Here is a 25259-nt window from a genome sequence, read left to right as displayed (position 1 = left end):
GTTTCCACTTGCTCCTGCCACAGTAATAAAAATTTAATGCTACTTCTAGAGTACTTACCTCGGTAATCTAAGTACTTACTTCTAGTACAATAGCAGGCTATCAGCTAGCTATAAACATATTTTAAGAAAATAAAAGAGGAGAAAGAAAAGCAGCGGGCTATAGATTTGTAGCCAGCTGCAGCACGGACTCCAAGACGCAATGTGCGTAAGACAGGTGAGACCAGGTATTGATAGTGTAATACTCCCTCCGGGCTAATAATACTTGTCGTTTTGGACAAGGGTGAGGTCCAACTTTAGAATCTTTGATTGTGAATCAAGTTTGAAATATTTATCTTTCAATTACGATGACTACACGTATAGATTAGTCTTAAAAGGTACTTTAATAAAAGCATATATTTGTTAACATTTTTATACATATTATAATGAAAAATAATGGTCAAAGTTGTTTTTTTAAGACCGTGTCCTTATCCAAAACGATAAGTATTATCAACCCGGAGGGAATATGTAACTGTTGTATGAATTGGCTATTAAATTAACTATAAATAAATTAGAGCTAATAGTTGGCTATACAGTTAAACTTGCTCTAACTCCAACCACTTGGTAAAAAAGGAGCAGACGCGTTTCTCACTCTCTTGGCAGTGAAAATTTGGCGCTTGATCAAGCGCTCCGGTAGGCAGCTCTAGAAAGCTTCGGATCCGCTAGCGTTTGGTTGGGCTCTAACCTTTTTGGATGACAAATGTGAAATACTAAATCTTAAGTTACTTTCTTCGTCCCATAATAAATTTCTTTTTAGTTACTATTAAGTTTAGTTTTAAAGTAATCATTACATTGGAGTTAATGAAAGTATAAAATAATTATATTGAGAATAAATAAAATGAAAAATGGTTATATTGGGATTTGATTAAGTAAGGATATTCTAGTTTTTGTTTTAATTGGTATGTGCCATATAGGTGAAAGATAAACTTATGCGGTACTAGCCTCATAACCTGACAATTGAGAATCAGAATGCACTCGCAAGGATAAACATAAGTATATGCAAGAGTCGTATGAAGAATAGATATACTCATACGATGAATCGTACCTATAAACATAAGTGAAATGATGCTGCGCATCACAACTGGAGAAGCAGATCGAGCCCACAACAAAATCCGCGTGGCCGCTGCCGTGTGAGAGTCCAAACACACTTCCACGCATCAAACCCAACACAACCCCATGCTCTGTCCACAAATCTTCAGCTTCGCCATGGCTATCATCCACTACCAGCCAAAGTGCCAAACACAGTACAACATGGCTGTTGGATTTCAGCCCCACTCCAGAAAGTGAGGAAACCAGACAGGCAGACACCCGACAGCAGGGCATAACAATGCTGTACTGAGTCCTTGTTGTCTGATTTATACACCAGATACAGTTGCAGACCTATGAGAAACTATTACAAGTACAACAACGCCCAAGGATAAATTACCATACACCCTCCAACTCTGAAACTGAATCCCACACTCCCAAATGGGGCAATTTGATTTCAATATGCAACTGAGGAGCATTATGTACCGGACTGGATCACAGCTTTGGTGTCACCGTTCCTTGGGCAGTGAAGATGGTGGTTCGGCTTTACAGCCTTCTGGTGAAGAATAGAGCTGCTCTTTGATGCAGCTAACAAGGCCTGAAGTTTCGTTAGGCTCGATGGAGCGCCTTCTCAAACTCTGTGGTTTTGGTTCATAAACCATGATGAAGAATACCAGTAGATGTTATTTCTCTTTGAGGCGATCAGAACACTGTTTGTGGCAAAAATACACATGCATTCTACACATCAAATCTTATTACCTCTGTAGGCCACAACTTGTCGCCAGATCTTCGAGGAATTATGTGGAAATGGGTCTGCAATAATAGCACAAAACATGGCCAGGATTATTACAAATTCATATAAGTTCATGAGAAGCACTTTTGTAAGTATCTGAATCCACCTTTAAGAGATCACCTTCTGTTTTGTAAATGTAAGCAACTTACATGTCTCATAAATGAACCAGAAAACTAGTTATAATTTTTGAGTTGACACTAAACTCCATATGAAATTGAATTCAAGTGTACAAGGAACCATTGGGTGACCATGTTAACACTCATGTGATCATTCAAAATTTATAAAGGAAGGTGTGTACAACACTCCCAAAGAAGTGTACCGTATGCAGAATATTGATGGGCTATTTGTTAAGTTTATGTTATTGCTTACATGGAAAATAACTTGTCCTGCAGCTGCTCCATTATTAACCACCATGTTAAATGAATCTGTAATCCAAGGTAACCAAATCAAAGTAATCTGTCAATATTATAAATTAGATGAAGTGTAGGAGGGATCGTATGAATGTATTCCTGATTTTGATCAATCAACCAAACCAAAGCAGAGATTGAATGAAACAGCTGCGTCATTCAAATATATTGGTAACTGAGAATAAATTTAGGCTTCTCATCAGCTCATATGTCCATCCATTTCTTATTAACACAGATTAAAAAAAACTGAACACACATGCATTTGCTGTTGGGTTGGATTGTGCCTTAGTTGGTGGCTACAGGTAGCAAAGATGCAGCCATGTAGGCGAATAAGCAAATGGAAGAGAAATGGTCAATATGGACTAATGGGACAAGTAACACTCGAAAGAATCAAAATGTTCCTTCAAAATCCAAGGAGAATACTTCTGTGATTCCAGAAATAAGTCATTTTAGACTTAAGGAAACAATTCAAATGACTTTGTTGCCTTTCATTTATACTGAGTTGAAAAAGACAAGCCATTCATTTGTGAAAGTGATATCATTTGTTTGGTAAGGGCAAACATTGAAGAAAAGAACAAGTACCTAGAAGTTTCAAACGACTTGTATTTGGGGAAGTGTTTGAGAAGTTAAAATGACTTATATTTGGAACCAAAGGGGCAGTACAGTAATTCAAAATTACTATGTATGATCATATTAGTCCTCAGAGCATATTGAATCCTGGCCAATCTATAGATTCCTAGAGAAAAAACAAACAACTATTCGCCTATCTGTGCAAATAGATAATAAAAGTTGTGGGTGCTTAACAGCAAAAGAATGACCAGAATTCCAGAAAGATCTAGCAACTCAACAGAATAACAGGTAGACTGTAGAAATTTACTACTATGAACTTTTAAAATATTGTTTCTTGTGCAGTGACAAGTAAACTAAACATATTGCACTAAAAACTTGAGTCCTAAAATATCTGACCTAACTGCCGATTTTGCAAATTATTTAGACAGGCAACCTTTTCCATGTAATTCATTAAAGCAGCCAAGAATTTTAGTTAGCAGGTACTGAAGAAAGAGGACAAAGGGCACAGGGCACATCTTTGGGTTCCACAATGGTAGTGGAAGTGTTCTCCAATTTTTTTCAAGAAAATAAAGAAGTGGAGGTATAAGATTGTAGTACTGCTAATCTTGAATGAACAGGACGATCCAATAGAGCCTAAAAAAAATAATGCAGATCTAATCTATGCACAAGAGATTGGTTATTGAGATTCACAATGCTAAAACGAAAAATAACATTCAGACAAATGCAAAAACCAAAAAAAAAAAACATTAAGATGAATGCATTTCCGTGTAAATGCAGGATACTTATGGGATAAATAGTGTCACGTTATTATGTGAACAAAATTAGAAATCATTTGTCACAGCAATTAACAAAATATTGTGGCAAAGTTTACCTACCACATTGAGTAGCCTTCATAATTGCATTACTAAGAAATGGCACTTTGGAACACATGGCTGCTACTACCTGGCTCAAAAACAAGACAATGACTTGAAACATTTTCAACGATGTTGGGAGTAAATGATTAGCCATGTTTCTCGCAACTATTAGCATGCAATATTTTGTTTGGAAGATGGCCAGATGACCAAAGAACAGGAGGAATTAGTTTGACATGAGGCATGACACACCAATAAGTACTCAACAGTATATATAGGAGTAATATATACTACGTATGATTTAAGTACATTTCACACCCATGAACTTTACAAAAAGTCCACCTAACCATGCAATATAAAATTGCTTAAATCTTCATCTTATTTAAGCCCAAAACTTGAACTGCGTCCAAATAAGATGAAGATAGACAAAATAAAGAATATAATGCACAGCTAGAGAGTGCTAGAGGAGAAGAGAGATGAACAACCTTTAGTTGGGTCGGTCTCCTCAACAAAAAACAACGATATGGCTGCTAATAGCGTAAACCGCCTTGAGTTGGATACATGTTATCAAAAGTGCTCCCTAGAGACACCATATGGTGTAGTGAGCCAGTTTTGTATGCTTTGAGTGTGTTCAGTGCCTAGTTTTGCAGTTGAGGGTGCTAGGTGAACCTTTTCCAATGCTCATGGTCCTTACATAAATGTTCGACTTATATATCACTAGGTATCGTTTGCCTAATTCAGCATGTGCTTGAATGTGTCCATTTACAAACGAGATGGGCATACCTTAAGAAATGAATAAAGTACCAACTAAAGCTGCATATTTGCTAGTTGTGGCTTACATCTGTGATGACTATGGTTTGCTTAGGTTAATGGGCAGAGGATATTGGACAGTGCTTCTATGATGCAAAAATGTGGGTTTCTTGAAGGCCTTTGTGCTACACCACAGCTGATTATTACTGTATACATTATACTAATCGGTTATATAAATAACTACAAATTTTGCATTGTTCATACTTCACAAAGTAATGCAATGTTGATTACTTGATTGTTGACCAGCTTGTACCATTATGATTGATTTAACAGAAAGCCAATTTGTAAATGGCATATTGAACCACTTATTCATTTGGATACTGCAAGCTCATGTGAATTCATATCCATTAATTATCTTGAATGGAAGCATAGAGTGACAAAATGCACAGAATCTCTTAGAAATGCTCACCAATCTACAAATTCAAGTCCAAACAAAGGGAATGTGCCAACAGTGACAGATGGCTTACATGTGGTGGTGTTGCTTCCAGTGATGGAAAATGGCATTTTGGAATAATCAAGGAATGCCTGTAGAGGGAAAAAATGTTAACAAGATACCATGGAGTAAAAAGCTAGGATGAAGTAACGAGAAAAGGTAAAGACTCTTTTATTCAATATATTGAACATGATGCAGTATTATCACAAAAATAAGCAAAAGGGGTGCCAATTAATTAACGATACTTCAGTTTACACCTGTCAATTTTTTTTTATAAATCCGGACCAATCCTCAAATTCAATTCCGAAATCAAGCATTTGATATCCTCGAGTTCTCAAAGCCAAAGGAAAACACCCATTCATCATACGCAAAACCAATTTAGGCTGATATGGCACCTATGTGCTCATGCTATGCTGACAAGGATGGCACATAGATACAACTTTGTTAGTTTGTAAATCAGCAAATAGTTTTTTTATATTAAAAGAAATACTAAGAACCCACATGTCATCCTCTGATGAAGTTCTTCTTCTTGATAACTAACTTAGCCACTGAATCCAATATATCTCTCTCCCTTCTGCCAGAACTTGTGGGAAGCTAACACAGTAGAGGATTTTGATCCAGATAGAAATCCTCCCTACCAATCGTACAACAACAGTACAATACAGTGACAATATGGAGAAGATAGAGAAGCAATTTACCCAGGCGCCAATGGATGAGAATCCAATATGCACAGGCATACATCATCTTCATAGACCTGCAAATAACAAATAAGGCTGATAAAAGGAAATAGACATTCAACATTTCAAAAATGTGTAAATATTTCATCAACTAATGTATTTTTTTAAGTAACGAATTTAAAGTCTCCTTCATGCTGAGCACCTCCATATAGTAAGAAAGACAAATATGAACACTAAAACACCGATAAGCAACTCATTTGACAGTTGTAAAGTTCCCATATACAACAAAGCTCAAAAATATTTTTCAGTGTCACTGAGCTCATCGATCTCTCCAAAGTATCAGTTGCTTGTCTAGTTACAGAATCTGAACATATATTGCAAAAACATAATAACTTCTGAATAACATCCACCAGTCCACTAGTGCACTTATAGATTCCAGTTGTGGTTCTCCCCCTCACTATTACTCTTGCTTTCTCCTGCCCCTACTGTTTTTCATGGAGACATTACCTTCAGCGCGTTTTGAAATGAAATAATAATGGTTTTAGGTTATACTAAAAAAACACGCGACAATTCATTTCATGAAGCATCAATCCTCAGTACCTTTAATTCAATTTCACTAAATGGATCCAAAGATCATCGATCAACTGACAACAATATGACCCGACAGTGCACAGGGGGCAACCTCAAATATTGTTTGCACTCAATTTCAGGAGTGTAAAGTGCATTTATTCAAATATCTTGTCTGCACTCAAGTTCAGATGAATCTAGACCAGCAAGTTCCAAAAGTGAATGTTATCTGAGGCCGCGATTCTAAAGACTATCTCAAGAAATTTGCAACCTCTAATCAGCACGAATTCCTTCAAAGGGCCAGCCAGTCAACAGAATCAAAACAAATTCTACAAAGGAGTAGACTGACGACCCAATTGGAGGTTTATCGACTTTAAGGGCTCAGTGGAAAGCTATGAGCGCCAGGAACCTCGAAGCACGGTTTCAAAATAACAGAAAACTTGATGACGAATTAAAGCTGTGGATAATAGCTGGTGACACAAGATGGTAACAATAGCATAGACATTATCCAAAAAATAAATAAACAGCAGCTTATGTGTTACTCCTATGACTTCCAGAATTAATGGCTGCTCGTTTAATTATAACGCACCTGAAATTTAAGCACTTGTCACTGTTGCTGAATCAAATAACCCCCCGAGTCAGGGTTTTTTGCAATCATACACTAGACTCCTTAAAGTTAGAGAAGAAATCACTAAGCCGACCAAATCAACTAGAATTATGCGCCAAGAGACGCAGTGCAATTACGAACCAGAAAATAATAATTATAAAAAAAATATGTGCGGTTGCGATTTCTATTCACCCCCAAATTCTCAGCGGAAGAAGAGCACTACTACTCGCGGGGGGAGCGGGAGCTAAGGCGAGGGGGACTAGAACGACCGAACCTTGAAGGCCGGCGCCTCGCCGCGGATGATCCGGCAGAACACGCAGCTCTTCCCCTCGGCTTCCCGCCCGCCCCCGGCGGCGGCGGCGGAGCAAGGGGAGGTCGAGACCCCCGCGGCTTGCTCCGCGCACACGACGACGTCCCGGTCTCCTTCGCCGGCGGGGGCGGCGGGCTGGAGGTGGGAGCGGAGCACGGCGAGCCGCCGCGCCGGCGACATTTGTGTGGGAGACAAAGTGGGGATGAAAGCGTGGTCTATGGACAGGGCTCGCGTGCCTTCTGCTGGTTTTTCTTTTTGTTTTTTTTCTTCTCAGAACAGTTTTTCTTTTTTGGCAATTGCGTTTTTTTTAGGCCACGAGCCCCATTGGTTGCTCAAATAACCTAAAGCCTAAATTTGAATTTTCAAACTCAGTTTTGAAGAATATTTTAAAATATTTTCAATATAATTTCTTTTTTAAGCATTGACTTGGCTATAAATTAATTTTTATTTCATAATAAGTCGTTTTGGCTTATTAGTAAATATAGGCAACTAATGGGAGCCTAACCTCTACAAACACACACTATCCCTATTAACACTTCACACGCGTAAGCTTAATCCTATGAATACATACATACACATTGTTGGAATAAATGGACTAGGCCCAATTTAATTCAATTAAAATCTCAAGGGCCCACAATAAATGTTAGAGATAATAATACCACCTTGGAGATTAAAAGTGGAGTCAATATAAATAGAGAGTTATTGAAGATTCTCTGTTGACCGGTTGAGGTGGGGAACGGACAGCCACACGTGCGCGCCGAGCCGGCCGGGCCGAGGGCGTGGGCGAGGCGGCTGCTCTCTCTCTCTCAAGTTTTGCAACGGCTGAGAATTGAATCCCAATAATTCCTGTAACGTAATGGCAAGCGAATCAATTCCTCGATTGATTACGTTGTTACTGCGGTAACAGAAGCAAAAGCGATCGGGATTCATCTCTCCCTTCCTACGCACTAATAAGGATGACAGAGATAGACGAGAGAAGATTGATCTCTGATCTTGATCTGGCTTACTCTACTCTCGGTTTGGGCGATCGGGATTCATCTCTCCCTTCCTACGCACTAATAAGGATGACAGAGATAGACGAGAGAAGATTGATCTCTGATCTTGATCTGGCTTACTCTACTCTCGGTTTGGTTTACTTCTACGCTTATTCTTCCATCGTTGGTTCATCCCCTTCTATTCCTACGCTGCTTCAGTTCTCCCCGGTCCTGATCTCTTACGCGCACAAGTGATTGGAACGAGCAGGGCCTCCGGAACCACACCCTCGCCTGAGTATCTGCACGGGTAGGCGGGTGATCAGGTTTTTGGGAAGTGCTTCTCGCGCTTCTTCATCTGTTCGTCATCGGCATGAACGTCTTTCGCTCCGGTTCGTCTTCCTCTGCATCGTCTACGCCAACATGTCGAACACCGGCGACGACAACAACACTGGAGACACGGAGAAGGAGGCTCCCGTCAACACCAATGGAGGAGGCAATACTGCCTCAAATACCAGTGGAGGGCCATTCTCAGGTTATAATGTTTCTTCTAGTTGTTGCTGTTGCAGTTTACGTATGTGTTGTTGCTGTTTACGTTTCTGCAGTTTACGTTGGTACTGCTAGTTTACGTATCCATAGGATTCCAATCCTATGTGACTGTTCATTATGTTTATGCTTATATTATCCTACGCATGCTCATGTTTACGTTCAGTTCTATCACTAGATCACCACACACTGCAAATGTCATACTTATTGTCTTAATATTTTGGATTAAAATATGCCGACTTGTGACCATATTTCCAACACACATCCCGCATCTACGAATGAGCTCACATCCTTCTTTTGCCCACTTCAAGAATAATTAGCAACCAAATTAATGATAAAATCAGTTGTGCTGGACAAATTTAAAGGACATCGATTGATTAGTATTGCTACAGTACTAAAAAATCCTCACAAAAACTTCCTGCTACCATTTGGTTTAATTAGATGAAACTCATAGAAAATCTGTATTTACTCATATCATGTAAAATTAAGGTATATAAAAATTCTCTAGGACTTTTTTCCATATAGCTTTTCTCAAGATTAGCTGTGTCTCTTTTTTTTTCTTTTTACAAAACAACAAAAGTAATATAGTCTTATAGAATGGAATTGTTTTCCTGAATGAATGGATACCAAATGGTTCCAAAAAGCGAAGGATGTGTTGCTAGTTCTTACTTTTTTTTCATGCTTTGCTGGTTGAGTTTGTTTTCTTGACTTTTTGCTGGTAGAGTTTGTTTTATTGACTTTTTGCTGGTAGCTAGGAACGTAAAGCATGTAACAGTTGATCGAAGGATGCAGGGTGTGGATGAAAGCAACGACAAACTTTGCCTTTGATCTCAAAGGTTGAGAGTGTGAACTTTTTTTTTTGAGAACTTTGAGTGTGTGAACTCCTGCGAACATCTTCGAAATACTAGGTAGAGTCACTGTGGGCGTCTCGCTAATCAATGGCACCTTGATATTAGCAGATACATCGCATACCACTAAAATAATAATTAACCATAAATAGGAGCACCAGCGACGTCTTTGTCATCTCGTGGAGGGGGAGCTGTGTTCCCACGAATGGCGACGACACGGCTGCAGCCGGTGTCTGGCGGCAAAGCCAGGCACACGCTAGAGGCATCAGGTTGGGAGCGCATGAGGTGGCGCATCGCAGTAGCGAGTGAAGTGCAGAGGCGGGCCGTGGCCGTATCAGGACATATCACTAGCGTATCTCGATTTATTTTGCTTTTTTTTTTGGAAATCAGCAATATGTGGGATACGTACGGATATTGGAGCGTATCCGACATATATCCGTTGTCATATCTGATACAGATACGTGACTTTGTAGCCATATCAGGGTAACATAGACACTGGCAGGTGTCTGGTCCTGATCGCCGCCGTCATATGTCCCTCCTGGTGCACCGCGACACAAGTTCCCGGGCGTCATCCCCATTGCCACCGTGGCATCGTGCGAGTGCACCTCCTCCTGCTTCCACATCATGGGTTGTCATGATGGTCTGGCAGCGATGGCATGCCTTATCCGGGTGGAGCGGGGGTGGAGGTCATTGTGAAACACCACCGCCATCTAGGCCCTCTCACTCTCTTGGTCCGATCCGCCGTCACCGGTGTAGGGCGTCGAAGCGGCGGCAAATGGTGCGGCTAGTTGCCCCAGATCCGGGAAAAATGGAAGAGGATTGGATAGTGACGGGGATGGTTGATTAGGTTAAGGTGTTGATGGGTTTATATACTCTTAGGTTGTTGCAGTAAACAAATTACTGGCAGGAAAAGTGAGTGGAGGATGCGGGTTAGAAGGTGGGACTGCACAATTGTTTGTGTGGGTAAAAGAAATACTTGATGAGAGCTGTGGGGGAGGCTGTGAGGTGTTCCACGTAACTACGTTGCACGTACTGTGCCGTGCAGTAGTTCAATACACACACAGAGGGAGAATGCAATCAGGAGCATGCGCACAATACAAGCACATGAGCACACAATTAATCTTCATTCTTCAGGACATGGAATCTTCATTCTTGTTGTTCTCCCTTGACTTTACATGCAGGATCTTAAAAGGTTTCTCATCCTTACCTTTGATGCCTCTCACAAGGTGACCATGGATCTCAACATGGAAATCATTGCCATGGCCGACAACATCCAGATCCTTAAGTTTGGGAAGTGCCAACTCATGTATTTCGATCCTGTCAAGGTTCTCCGCGCTCACCATCAGCTCCGTGAGGCTATGAAATCCATGATCGAAGATAGGCTGGCTCACTGTGTAAGAAGTGCCGCGTAGAGTGAGCGCGGAAAGGAATTGCAGGTCACTGAGTTGTTTGATGAATTCCTATGACAACATCATCCCCGTGAGCCGCAGCTTCCTGAGGTTTGGGACGCGAGCGTGGATGGATTTGGTGACCTCGGAGGGCAGCTTCTTGCCGATCTCAAGGCCGTCGAAGTTGGCAACACGGAGGAACCTGGAATTCTGCATCAGCTTCTGTATGCATGACTTAGTCTGCTTCTTCTTCTTCTTGGCCCATTGTCGTGGGAATTTTGCCTGGATCATCCCCATTTCCGTGTCCGTTGATGTCCCCAACTTCACCTGGCTACGCCTTGCTAATTTTTGCAGCCTCGCTAAATATGTCCCCAACTTCACCTGCCCGTCTCAATCGTAGTCTGACAGGATGGCCCGCAGCTTGAGGAAGTGGACGCGCCAGAGCTGTGTTAGTGATATGCCCTAGAGGCAATCATAGAGATAATTGTATCACATATTATGTTTATATATTTATCCGACTTTATTTCTTGAAATAGATAAACTCATTATTGGTTAATGAATATGTGATTCTTTCATGAGACTCTTTATATTATGTGTTACTATTTCTAAAGGATCCCTGATCAAATATCATATGTGGAACAAATATGTTTAAATGATCAGCACATGTATTAATTGATGATCATGTCTCATGGATCATGGTATAGAGATACCAAATTAATAATGTAAACACATGTTAGTGAACATGTTGTTGGATAGACCCAACATGAGACACTGCAAGAGCCATATGTGTTGTGTCATCAGTGATCTCATTTAGTGTTGGTGTTGAATCCTTAGACCTGAGATTATCATGGTTCCCAACATGTGTAGTAGCTTACTTAGGGACTGGTAAATGCTACTCCGTAATTGGGTAGTTATAAAAGTAGTTTTCGGGTATGCTATGAAACAAGTAGTGGGATATGAATAATTAAGATGGGATTTGCCCCTGCTATGAAGAGATATCTCTGGGCCCCTCGATGTTGTAGATTATGTAAGTGCATGGCCATGCCAAAGGTGATTGAGGAGTCAATCACAAGTTATATAATCTATCAACAGGTTCGAGTGAATGATTGAGCTATTAGAGGATGGCACATATCTAGCCTTGAGCTTAATCGATATCGTGAGGCAAAAGGGTTCATACAAGTATACACTAGAGGTTCAACCGCTATGATATTTATGTATGCCCGGTGGGTCAATACGTTCTGCTAGGGGCCGCTGTTGACGCGTGGACCGAAAAGGAGTTCTCGGGTTACAGCCGAGTGTACATAAACCTACAGTGTCGCACGCTTAATGGGCCGAAATAAGGGGATTGGATGGAGATCCAATATGTGCTTAATTCGGATAGGGATCCGAATAAGAGTCCTATGGGCCGTGGAGGCCCGAGTGATGGATCCTATATATTCGTGAGGGGTGTGACCGGCGGAGGTATTGCATCACGTTAGAAACCCTAGCTGTCATTCCCCTCCCCGAGCAAAACCCTAGTCGTGCGCGGGTGCTAGCACATCTGCGCGTGGCGTTCCGTCCCTGTACGTGTGGATACTGGTAGAGGCGCCACTGGTTTGCGGTGCTGATCGGCGTGGGAATACAGCGAGGAGAACGCACGAGGAGGAGAAGGTCGAGCCGGTGCGATCGACTACTTCCTCTACATCGACGCGCGCTACTTCGCGAGAATTCCTTCGACTTCTTAGCGCCTTCTTCCGCTGCGCAGCGCGTCTAGTGGTAACGATCTATGATCTAATACTTGCATGGTTCCTGGTTTACACAATAGAAAATTTTGATTTATGCTATCGTAGCGTACGCGTATCCCAACAAGCTGCATATTTGTCCGTATAGATGGCCATAAGACCCGCCCGGCACGTCCTGACCCAGGCACGGGCTAAGCACGGCCCGAGGCCATCGGGCCAGCATGGCCCACCAATAGTCAGGTTGTGACGTGTCGGTCCGAAGGCATAAGCGGCCCATCATGCCTTCTTTGAAATAAGTCTATTTAACCTCCCTTATTTTTTGGGCTGTGACATATAGGAAAAAGTACACCGGAGGTCCCTGAACTTGTCACCGAGATACGAAAACATCCTTGAACCGCAATACCAGACAACCGAGGTCCCCTAACTATACAAAACCGGTCACCCAAGGTCCCTCGGTGGTTTTGACCCCGGTTTTGGTCCACGTGGTGGCTGAGTCAGCGTGGGCCCCACATGTCATATGTCCACGTCACCCTCTCTTTCCCCTTTCTCTTTCTCTGTTTCTCTTTCCTTCCTCTCGCTCTGCTCTCGCACTCACAGGGATGACGTCGCTGAGGCGGCCGGGAGGGAGCAGCGGGGCACGCTGTCGATGCAGCGGCGAAGGAGGAGGAGGACGCTGGCGGTGAAGGGCGGTGGCCGGCTCGGAGCTCGGCAGGGCGAGGCAGGAGAGGCGGCGCTCAGGCTTGGGGCAGCCCTATCCATATCGGGGAGCACGGCGGCGGCAGCGGCCCTATCCTTGCCCGGAGGCGCCGACGACGACGACGAGGCCGAGCGCCGCCACTCCCCATCCACGGCGGCAGCCCGTGGGAGGAGGACATGGCGGCACGGCGATGCGGGAGCAGGAGGCGGCATCTCCCTTGCCGGCCGAGCGCCGCCACTCCCCATGCGCTGTCCCCATGCCGACCGTCGCGCGCCTCTCACTCTCCACAGCCTGCTCCCGCCTCGCCGCTGCTCTTCTTGCGGCCGCCGCCTTCCAATCCCCCCGCCGGCACCGCCTCTGCCATCTATGCTCGCTTCCTCGCGAGCCTACCTGCCGCCACCGATCCCGATGCGTTCTCCTCCTCGCGCGCCTTCCATGAGCTCGCCGCCGCCACCGCCAACTTCTCCTCCTTCCATCGCCTCGCCACCGCTGCCGCGGCGAGTTCTTGCTCGTCGTTCTGCTGCTCCCTCCACGGCCACTCCGCCGCGGTCTTCCGCAGCCCGCTCCGCCGCAACCAGGCGCACATCACCGCCAGCCTCGCCGTCCTCGACCACTGCCACCACGAGCTCCTCCCCGACGCGTTGCTGCCGCCGCCGATTTGGGTTTCCGCCGATTTTGACTCACGGCGGCCTCAGCCCAGAGCGAAGAGGACGGGGGAGACCGGAGGCCGTCGCTGTCGCCGATGGCGCGGGTCCGGTCGAACAGGTAGGCATCGAGCGCGCCGTCGCCCATGAACTCGTACACCAGCGCGCGCACGGCGGCATCGAAGCAGAAGCCGAACAGCCTAACGAGGTTGATGTGGTGCGTCCTCCCGATGGTGCCCACCTCCGCCATGAACTGCTCCTCGGACCTCCTGCCCATGCCGCCGCAGAGCACCTTGACGGCCACACCGAGGCCGTTGGGGAGCGCGCCGCCGTACACCGTCCCGAAGCCGCCGGCGCTGAGCCGCGCCGAGTAGCCGCGCGTGAACCCAGCGAGCTGCCGCGGCGTGAACCGGATGGGCTTCTTGTGCGCCATCTCCCACAGGAACCTCGCCGTCCTCGGCCACTGCCACCACGAGCTCCTCCCCGACGCGTCGCCGCCGCCGTCGATTTGGGTTTCCGCCGATTTGACTCACGGCAGCCTCAGCCCAGAGCGAAGAGGGTGGGGGAGACCGGAGGCCGCCGTCGTCGCCGCCTTGCTCTCCTGCTTCCGCTGCCGAAGCCGCCTTGCTCGCCCGCCGATAGAGACAAGAGTGAGAGAGAGAGGAGGAGGAAGGGAGAGAAGAGGGGGAGAGGGATGAAGCTGAAGTGGCCAGCTGACATGTGGGGCCCATGTGGGTCCCACGCTGACTCAGCCGCTACGTCGGACAAAACTGGGTTGAAAACCGCTGAGGGACATCGGGTGTCCGGTTTTGTAAAGTTAGGGGACCTCGGGTGTCTGGTATTGCGATTCAAGGACGTTTTTTATCTCGGTGACAAGTTCAGGGACCTTCGGTGTACTTTTTCCGTGACATATATATAGCTAAAATAAGTCTATTTTACGTCCCTTACTCTTTGGGTCGTGCTATATGATACGTCTATTTTTCCTCCCTATTCTTTGTGCCCTGCCTTACATATGGTTGAAAATAAGTTTGTTTCACATCCCTGAACTTCGTGCTGGCCAGTGTGCCGAGGTAGCAGCCCTGGCACGGGCACGACCCAACTCGGGCCGTGCTATGCCTGGGCCGGGCCAAATCATCAGGCCTTGGGCCGGGCCGTCGAGTGAAATGTATAAGAAAAATGTTGTGCGTGTTCGATTGTTTCCAGTTTTTCTCCCCTAATTTCGAACGTTCTGGAGGTAAATTAGCCTCGTCTGGTGGCTACTTTTTTGTGGGATATTACGCCTCCCCACATTTGATCTCTGTTGTGGACTTTTGGTGCTATTTCCCCACAACAAAGAGAGCTGAAATAAACATGGCATTGCACTTATAGTTTGACATTCTGTAGAGAACATAAATAACATGTCTTACGTTGTGTTTGAGGAGAATGAGATAGAAAAGATTAGAAAGATACGTAAAACTAGGTAAGCCCTTAGCGTGTGATTAATTGGGTATTAACTATTTTAAACTTTAAAAATGGATTAATATGATTTTTTAAAGCAACTTTCCTATAGAAAATTTTTGCAAAAAACACAAGGTTTACTAGTTCGGGAAACGTGCGCGGAATACGAAACAAACTCACTCCCTTTATTCTCCAAACGAAAGCAGCCTTAGAGTCCTACTTCATCTGGAGTAGATCGACACAGCACAGCAACATGCTTCTAGATTTACATTCATGGGTAGATAAATGTTGGAACATAGAAATCATATACTACCTCCATCGCAAAATATAACAACTTTTAGCTATAAATCTAGATACACGGTTATCTATATTCATAGCTAAAAATGTTTATATTTTGAGACAGAAGGAGTATCAGTGGTAAGGATTTCCAGCAGGTGAACTGGAACAAAAATAGAGCCTTTTCAACTGGTTCATCGGCCGGTTGATCCTGCTGCTGTGTGAGCAGAATGCCCAAGCCTGTCGTCCTCCTCATGCTCTTGTTAGTCCTGAAATTATTAAAATCTTATTGCGTTCGTCGCTTTGCTCACGATAATGATGTTTTCGTTGAATTTGAAAAACATGGTCTTGATGTGAAGGATTTTTAGTCCAGGAACGTGATCGTCAAGTGCAATAGCTCCAGAGATCTCTACCTTATCCGCCCAGCTGAACTCCAATATGCCCTTGCCGTTCCCGACTCCACACTTTGGCATCGTCGACTTGGTCACCTCGGCGCCGAAGCCCTCACCCACCTTGCTCGTTCTTCAGTTATTCCAACATATAAAGAACTTTCTATAGAAACAAAATCGGGAGATAATTAAGAAACTGAACCCGATACAAATATGACTCTAACATCATCCTAAGCTTGTCGCCCGCCCTGAAATCAAGCAAGCACACGACGCACTCATCTTCTCCCGCGATAGCAGCCGTCACCTCACGCAGGCCATGAATGGCCTTGCTCGAGGCTGGGAATAATCCAGTGCGCCTGTCGGAGGCAAACGCGGCCGCCTCGTTGGAGGTCTGTGGCGTGGGGTGGTTTCCACTGCCGCCGCCGCCGCCGCCATTCGAGCCCCTCCTGTCGCTGCCGGATGAAGGTGAAGAGAAAGGGGAGAGAAAGAGAGAGATAAGAGAGAGGGAGGAGGAAGAAGAGAAGAAGAGAGAGCATGGCATGTGGGCCCCACAAATTATTTTTTGTGAATGACAAATGTGTTCCACATATTTTTTTAGTTCTAATGTCATATAAGTGCCACGTCAATGCTACGTTGCATAAAGACCAGGTCAACACCGCCACGTAGGCACCACGTCAGGGAATCCACCCTTCAAAACTGCTAAGAGAGTCAAATTGCACCGATTTTAATAATTGGGGGTCAAGATATCCGGTATTGTGGTTGAGTGATACAAATCAAATTAATTAAGCAACTAGTTAAGGGTGTTAAAGTAAACTTATTCCCTGAACAAAACCTCTATCTACTGTGCTCACCAGAGGTACACCAGGCTGGGCTACCTTGGCCCATTTCGTTCCTGGAATCAAGTTTTCACGTCAAATCTATATACTATGCGAAACATTCCCAATCAAATCTATGGAATCAAGAAGCACATGCACCGAATTTAACCTTTTCTATAACAAACTCCGTGAAAAATATTACAAATCATATAAGTAAATTTGATATGAATTGCTAAGCCTGATTGTTGGATGGTAATTAACTAATTAAGCAGGATATCACGCTTGGGACTCGGGAGATATCTGATGAGGGGGTCTTCCGGCTAGCTCTACGAAGTGGTGTGCTAGACAACTTGGATTCGAAGCTTCACCTCTTCTAATTATTTGATAGTATTAGGTCATTCTCTAATATTCGTGTCTTTTCACGAGAGTCATGTCACTGTTCATGAAGGAATGGAGGATATGCAGACGCAGTAGCCGTTCTCCGAGGATCGGTACAACTCTGTGCACAAAGTCTACGTCAACGACACCTACAACGCGTGTAAAAAAACGTTCCAAATTTCGAGCCTTTTCTAGATCATGTTCTATGAAAAGAACAAGCGGTGTATTATAAAATAGACAAGCCACAATCAATTATATATGTAATACTTTCTCAATCTGTCCATTGGCCTTAGCTCTTAATTAGAACGGCAAGCATGTCAGATATGATATTAAAAAGTATTGGAGATAGGAGGTCACCTTGTCGAAGGCATTTCTTTTTTACCCGAAAGAAATAACCGACATCATCATTGATTTTTATTACTACACTTTATTGCAAAATAATAGACTTAAAATCCATCTCGACGAGAACTTTTTCATTTATAAAGTTTGTAGCAAGAATGGTCATTTAACTTTATCATATGATTTTCCTATCAAAAACTTTACCATAGGTTTTCTTGAAGTCATTTTTTTAAAATTACCCCACTCAGGTTTCTTTCGATGCATTTCATCAAATGTCTCATGTATGAAGACAACTCTATCAAGTATGTTTCACCAACGCAAAAAAACAGTTTGTCGGGCTCACTGTATGGTCGTCCATCGAATTGATTTTGTTTGTGGCAACTTTGATAGACAAATTGGTCTATGTGTTAGATATAATTAGCCTCTTTTAACTTTTGGAAGTATTATAATCACCCTAAAGTTTAGACCAAATAATGAGAGGTCTTGATGTGAGCGAGGGTGTCCTGATCTTTCGATGAGAGGATAATTCGATTGGATGGAGCGATGTTGACGATCCGACTACAACTATCCAGGGATGTTGCACCTTGGCAATTGTTACACCAACTCTAGAGGCGGTCGTGAATCTCGACGGAATGCACGATCAGCCCAACCATGAGGGTAATTGTTCATGCAAGCAATTGAGAACTAGCAAGATCAAGATAAACAAACAACTCAATTTGCAAATCAAAGGTGATGGATTGAATCAGTAGAAATAGCACAACTAGAGTTCAGTGACAAGCAATCAGGCGATCTAACCGATCACGGGATTAACTCGTCAAAGTAGCGACGCTATACTTTGATCTAAACAAAATCCAAGTATTCTTGGCGGCGGCAAAAGGTATAAAAAGAGGGGGAGAACGACCACAGGGGTGTTGGGGTCATACTCTAACCCTAAGACGCGCCCTTAACGGGCCCAACTTGATAAACAGCCCATTGGGGCCAAATGAGGTGACGCAAAACCGTTGACAAAAAAGTACACGGCAGTAAAACGATGATTGCGGCCGCTCCAGATCAGATATGGACATGGGGCTGGATCCATTTGAAAGCTTTCGATGAAGTACTTGCACGCTCAAATCGGAGTTTGCATGAAGTCGTGGCAACTATCAGAAGTTGGCGTTGTCCCGCAGTTCGAATCCACCCCATGTGAATCCTCTCTCCGTTGGATCCTCCCCATCGTTCCTGAGACAAGAGTGCACGCGTCTCCGGGATATAAACAAGAAAAATAAGAACTCAAGAATGAACTCACCTGATAGTTGAGTTGACGTGCAGGAGCACGGGTAATAGGAGTATAGGACCTTGAAGTTGTACTTGTGGAGACGTTGATGTATTAAAGGAGTTTGATGTCCTCATTAGGTCTCCAGCATGAATTTCATTGAATAAATTCAACAAAATATCCTTAACTACTTCCCAAAATTTTTTTGGTAAAACTCAATGGGGAAATCATCAAATACAGGGGGTTCATTACTTTACGTGTCACACACATCCCGTACCTCTTTTTGGGAGAACGGTAAGAGATTCATTTTCTAACTCAGTCACTTGAGAAATGTCCTCGTTCTAGATTGAGTTGTCCTTCGGTGGTGCCAATGGTTTATAAAAGTTTGTTATATAATTCTTCAAAGCTTCATTACCCTCAATCTTCCCTTCATTTTATTCAAGGAAGAAGATTCCATTTTTTTCTATGTTTACTATTGGTAATCATGTGATAATATTTGGTATTATTATCACTTAGAAAAACATCATAAGCTTTTGCCTTTTGATATTTTTGATCTATTCTTATCGAAGAAGGCTAGTTAACTAACCTCTAGACTGAGCAATAATCTCTCTTTCTAGTTTAATTAGGACTCCTTCCTCGGCTACAATATCGATAGTGTAAATTGGTTTTTTCTTGTTAGAGAATGTGTGCTAAGTAAATAGAATGGTGTATAAAATGTCTCAAGTAGCCGTATAACAAATATGCCCTCCTCTCACTCACTCCCTATCCGATTTATGGGATAATTATATGAGTACCAATTTCTCCCATGACATCAATTTTCTCTTTCGCTAAATGTCAATATTGGCTATCTTTTCTTTTTCTTTTTCTTAGGACTATTGGTCTGTTTGGTACAGCTTTAGCGCTCAACCAAACAGTTTCAATTCCCCTTAAAAGGAGAGTGGAGTAGGTTGAAATTCTCTCACAAAATAATCGAGAGAGTTGGAGCTTGGTTTACATTGCTCCAAAACTACACTTCAAACCCAACTCTTAGAAGTTAAATTTAGGAGTTAAAATTCTACCAAATAGGTTCCATATTGGCTATCTTTTTTTTTTGTTAGAGTTTAAATTTTTTTGCCACGATAAAAAAGAGAGAACATCCAGGTAGCAGTTGTTTGGCATAGGTTTAAACTACATTATTGGCATTTCAACTTTAAAACATGAGGAAATTCAAGTAGTAGTAGTCACGAAAGCATATAAAACATACAACCTTCGTTTCAGGTTATAAGACTTTCTAACATTATCTATATTCATATAGATGTTAATAAATCTAGACACACATATATATTTAGATTCATTAACATATATATATATATATATATATATATATATATATATATGTGTGTGTGAACAATGCTAAAAAGTCTTATAATATAAAACCGGGGAAGTATTTGAGTGCCACCATAGCATCGATCGTGTCGTGCTTCTTGGCTACAAGGACGTGACGATGCACCTAGAACACTGTCCACATGGCGTCTCTGTCCCCCCAATTCCCATTCATGCGTTGGAACCCCTATACTTTGGATGCATACATATATACGTACAAATTAAGCAGGTCGCATTCTCCCATGGTAATTAAGTAAACGGATTAGTCACACTATGAGTAATTAATTAATTAATTAATCAGTCAATGGCCCTCCGTCACAGTTACGCATCCACATTGCTCCATTAAAAAAAGATTAATGATGCGTGTCGTGTTGTCCAAGTGGCTGGCTGACTGGTTTGGTTCACATCCCTTATGGCAAGTTTTATAATAGCGGAGATGGTCACATCTAATTTTATCTAAATCATCTATATTAATTTAGAGGTAATACATACAATAGATTGCATCTATTTACACTACACCCAATACACTTGCTACCAATCCACTTCTATCTTTCTCTCTCATTTCTTGAAACTTATGTGGAGGTTGCCCCTTGCATGAGGGGTGGCTGCTTCTCTCTCTTCTCTTCTCTCCTCCACATTATTATTTAAGTCTACATAGCATCTTAGAATTAGTGATAAGATGCTTATAGTACTTGCCCTTATCCAACCAACTGCCACCACCCACGCAAGCAAATTAACCGTGCTGCCATGGAGACTGCACCATTCCTTTCGAATAAAGCCATGTGTGGAGCATTTGTCTTTTCAATGAGAAGGTCCGGATGCACATACATATACTAATATAAAAATATAAAAAGAGTGAATTGTAGTATACTCATAGAAGACACACCACTACATTTAGCATACTCACATATCCACCACGAAAGATGCACTCCCACGCGCAACAAACTCTTAAATATGTCAACAGCAAATCTTTGACCTTACTTAAAACCCTGTTAACTTTATCTCACCTGTTTATGTGTAATATTCGTGTAAATCAGGAATTGAATGTGGGATAATCCATCCACAATTAGTTACACTATTACGCCGCAATTAAGTGTTTTCTTCGTAAATTACAGTATGGCCGAGTTTAGTTTTAAAATTTTTCTTCAAACTTTTAATTTTTTCATCACATCAAAACTTTTCTACACACACAAACTTCTAACTTTTTCATCACATCGTTTCAATTTCAACCAAACTTTCAATTTTGACGTGAACTAAACACACCATATATTAATATAACAATATATAGAGTTTATGACTCATTACTTGCTTGGACTGAATATTCTAGTACAATAATTTAAACTATATATGTTATTTAATACACAAACTTACAAAATGAGCAGTTTAGGGGAGATATGAAATTCCAATAAATGGCTAAGTATTTGTGACACGCCGTAAGCACACTCAGCTACAAGCGTTAGGTGCGACACATCAAGTGTTACACAACATCTCTCGGCTACAAGTTTTATAAGTCATACCAACCCCTTATTTTTTATTGAGCTAGATAGATCGTTTCCTAATTTAACAACGCAACAAGAATTACACGAAACCATTGATCAAAGATGCAACGTACTCCGTCACTACAAAAACCTAATTCTGGGTTTGACCTAGAACTACACTATGTCCTAGGAATTTTTTTTTTTTTTGACTGAGAGAGTAGTGACCATAAAAACAAACACCGACTAATTGTTACTACCTCCATTTTAATATATGACGTTGTTAACTTTTTAATAGACGTTTGATCATCCGTTTTATTCAAGTTTTTGTGCAAATATAAAAAAAAATTAAGTTATGCTTAAGAAATATTTGATGATAAATCAAGTCACAATAAAATAAATGATAATTACACACACATACATATATATATACATATACATATATATATATGTATATATATATATATCTACATATATATATAAGGTAAATTAACTGGTGCTACATAGAGTATGGGCTCCAAAATTCAAATTGAATATATACCCAATTTGAATGAGTATGTATGTATATATGTATGTATATATATACATATATATATATATGAGGAGCGTATCCTATGCACACAGGCCCTCACATGTACACACCGTGTACACCAACTAAAAATTATCACAAAAAATTCTAGGAAAATTCATACATATACTTTCAATAGTATTACATCTACGTGCAAAGTCGCATCTTCAAATTCATTCTACATAGAGAATAACAAAAAAGATAAAATTCTGACAAAATTGCAACCTTAAAACTGTCAGATTTTTTGTTTTTTTTGTTACGGCTAAAATATAATGAATTTGACGTTAAGATTTTAACCCTAGGTGTAATACAATTGAAAGTATGTGTATGATTTTTTCTAGATTTTTTGGTGACATTTTTTAGTTGGTGTGCACGTGTGTACACGTGAGGGCCTGTGTGCATAGGATATGTTGCCATATATATGTATACATATATACATATATATATATATATGTGTGTGTGTGTGTGTGTATACATACATACATACAGGATACCCATATGGGACTCCATGGTGCCCGGGCTCCAAGGTATAAAACACACAAATTCTCTCAAATTTTTAAAAATTTACAAATTGTGACTATATACCTAGGTATATGAATTTGATTCATACAAATGCCTAACAACAAAACAACTCAAACTTAACTTTATTTCACAATTCATTATTACATACCTAACGAATTATATGTTTGGATGTTATATACCTAGAACCAAAATCTAACAAAAAAAAGTTCAAACTCAGTTCAAACTTGTTTGAACTTGTTAGTAAAGAAGTTAATGTTCATATATATATATATATGTATATATATGTATATATGTATATATGTATATATATGTATGTATATATATATGTATATATATATATATATATATATATATATATATATATATATATATATATATATATATATATATATATGACGAATGGTGAAACATATCTCAAAAAGTCAACGGCGTCATAATTAAAAAAACATAGGGAGTATGTTAGACCATAAAAACCCCCATTTATTTATTATTAAGATATAGATTATACCTCGGTTTCTATTGGCATACTTTTCAAACTATTAAATAAAAAAATTTATGTGAAAACTTGAGTTGCTTTAAAATATTAGATAAATCTAATTTTAAAGTTTTTAATTCAATCAATTATGTTCTACGGAGTAATATTTTTTCCGTGTTATACCTTTATCTTTATTTTTGTTTTTAAGTATAAACGGACACTAGATGGTACATTAGGTTTCTATCGGATGGCCTAATCAGCCAAAGAAAAAAACCAAAATTTAAATTTTCAAACTTAATTTTGAGATTGATTTTGAGATATTTTCAACATTAGTTTTTAAGTCACGAAGAACACATATATAAAAGTTTTACCTACAAATTTATTCTTATTCTCTAATAAACCGTTTTGGCTTATTAGGAAAAAAGCCAAACGATGGGGACCTTACTTCCTGTTTAGAAAGAAAACATGATAGGGAGCAGCTCGATTTAATTTAAAATAAAATGGTAGCACCAAAAACAATGTTGTACACGTAAGACACTACTATCTCGTAGTATTCTCGTCACTTCTACACGCTCTACGTATACTCTCTCTGGTTCTATAATAATTGACGTTTTAGACAAGGTTGAGGTCAAACTTTTATAACTTTAACAATTAATAACTTTAAAAATATTTAGTTTAAAGAAACTATATAGATTTGTCTTTCAAAGCACTATAATAAAAATAAACATGTATTTATTTATTGTGTATATTATAATAGGAAAATAAGGTCAATGATATATTTTGTAGACCGTGCCATTGTCCAAAACGTTAATTAAAATGAAACTGGAGAGAGTACATATGTTTCTCCCTTTTTTTTTTCACAGCCAGTTAGCACAAAGTGAGTCAGTCAGTGACACAGATCAGCTACCTTAACCATCGCTGTTAGGTAAAAAAAAGGTAAACGGAAAATCTGCCACGTCGGCGCCGTTACCATCACAGAGAGTCCAACCGTCTCAACCACCTCTTGGCACTAGGCGAAGATGACATCCTTGTAAAAAATAATAAATAAAATGAAATGAAACTGCCCTCTGAGCGCTGGGGCCCACTGTCAGTGTGACGGTGGAGTCCACGCGTCCTGTCAACGTGGCGTGTCAGCCTATGCTGCGTCTCCGAATAATCTTTTTTTTTAATTATCTCAAGCGAAGAAATGATAATGATAATAATGAATAAAAATAAAAGTAGTCAACTGAAGTGAAGAGGAACCGGATGCTACTACTGCTAGTAGTCGGCCACGTTACAGAAACCCCCTCCTTGTCCTACAAATTTACAGAGCGGCGGAGACTGAAGCGAGAGCAAAGCTGGTCTGTTTGGGGAACTTAAAATTTTGAGATGTAGCTGGTTGGTAGCTAGTTTCTTAGAACCTGGAAAAACTGGGTTTCTCATATTCTGGTTTCCAATTTTTTTTCTGAATTCCACCGCCACAGTTTATTAGAATTTAGACCGAAAGCTTAACTATCTGGGAGAGTTTCTGATTCTGGGAGAACCTGTAGTAGCTAGAAGATCCCCCAAGAGCACCCTAATCTCACAGAATTTGTGCGGTAGCTTCGTCTGTTCTGTTCTGGGTGAGTTTGAGGAGAAGGTGATTAAGGAGATTGAGAAATACGTAAAACGAGACGAGTTATTAGCTCATAATTAATTGAGTATCGATTATTTCAAATTTTAAAAATAGATTAATATGATTTTTTAAAGCAACTTTCCTATAAAATTTTTTTTATCAAAAACACACCGTTTAGTAGTTTGGGAAGCGTGCGCGTGGTGAACGAGGTGTTTTCTCCCTAGATGTTACCCGAACGAACGCAGAGCTTGGCATGTCAATCTCGTCTGCTTGGGCGATTTTTCTTGTGATGTTTTGTATTGATTTCTCAACTTGGCCGTGGTCAATTAAGTTGTGGGTTTGGTTGAGAAGAAACTTCCCCTTCTGATTAGTTGCGCAATTTCGTTGGAGTTTGTTTGGAAAATATAGGTTTGGATCACTGTCACCGCGATTGAATCGAGCAAATGTGGTCTTTGGTTTGGTTTGGTTTGTTTTG

At 41.3% G+C, this 25259-nt stretch overlaps 2 protein-coding genes and 1 pseudogene across 2 annotated transcripts; all 3 read right to left on the bottom strand.

Annotated features, from left to right (window-relative positions):
• Positions 1 to 1046: 1046 nt before the first annotated feature.
• LOC127755172 (adenylylsulfatase HINT3-like) lies at positions 1047 to 7330 on the bottom strand. Its single transcript, XM_052280832.1, has 7 exons — positions 7052 to 7330; positions 5625 to 5680; positions 4961 to 5018; positions 3708 to 3774; positions 2225 to 2280; positions 1822 to 1875; positions 1047 to 1700 (listed from the first exon to the last, which is right to left on the bottom strand). Exons 1-7 carry the CDS (start codon positions 7265 to 7267, stop codon positions 1572 to 1574), a joined length of 636 nt encoding a protein of 211 aa, XP_052136792.1. The 5' UTR covers positions 7268 to 7330; the 3' UTR covers positions 1047 to 1571.
• A 6513-nt stretch (positions 7331 to 13843) lies between these two features.
• On the bottom strand, positions 13844 to 14335 carry LOC127754292 (rust resistance kinase Lr10-like). The gene has a single exon (XM_052279773.1). The coding sequence runs from the start codon at positions 14333 to 14335 to the stop codon at positions 13844 to 13846; it is 492 nt and encodes a 163-aa protein (XP_052135733.1).
• Positions 14336 to 18342: 4007 nt separating this feature from the next.
• On the bottom strand, positions 18343 to 19058 carry LOC127755678 (uncharacterized; annotated as a pseudogene).
• Positions 19059 to 25259: the final 6201 nt, after the last annotated feature.

This window comes from Oryza glaberrima, chromosome 11 (assembly GCF_000147395.1).
Source record: "Oryza glaberrima chromosome 11, OglaRS2, whole genome shotgun sequence".
Lineage (NCBI taxonomy): Eukaryota > Viridiplantae > Streptophyta > Magnoliopsida > Poales > Poaceae > Oryza > Oryza glaberrima.
The sequence above is the reverse complement of the archived record's forward strand: the minus strand, read 5'-3'. Positions and strand labels throughout refer to the sequence as shown.

Bases quoted from the DNA above. Each gene is read 5' to 3' on its own strand.
- LOC127754292 (XM_052279773.1), bottom strand. From the start codon at position 14,335: ATGGCGCACAAGAAGCCCATCCGGTTCACGCCGCGGCAGCTCGCTGGG.
- LOC127755172 (XM_052280832.1), bottom strand. From the start codon at position 7,267: ATGTCGCCGGCGCGGCGGCTCGCCGTGCTCCGCTCCCACCTCCAGCCC. The intron at 2,281-3,707 runs GTAGGTAAACTT...CTTGGATTACAG, and splicing joins TATGAAGGCTACTCAATGTG to ATTCATTTAACATGGTGGTT. The intron at 1,876-2,224 runs GTAAGCAATAAC...CTATTATTGCAG, and splicing joins CAGGACAAGTTATTTTCCAT to ACCCATTTCCACATAATTCC.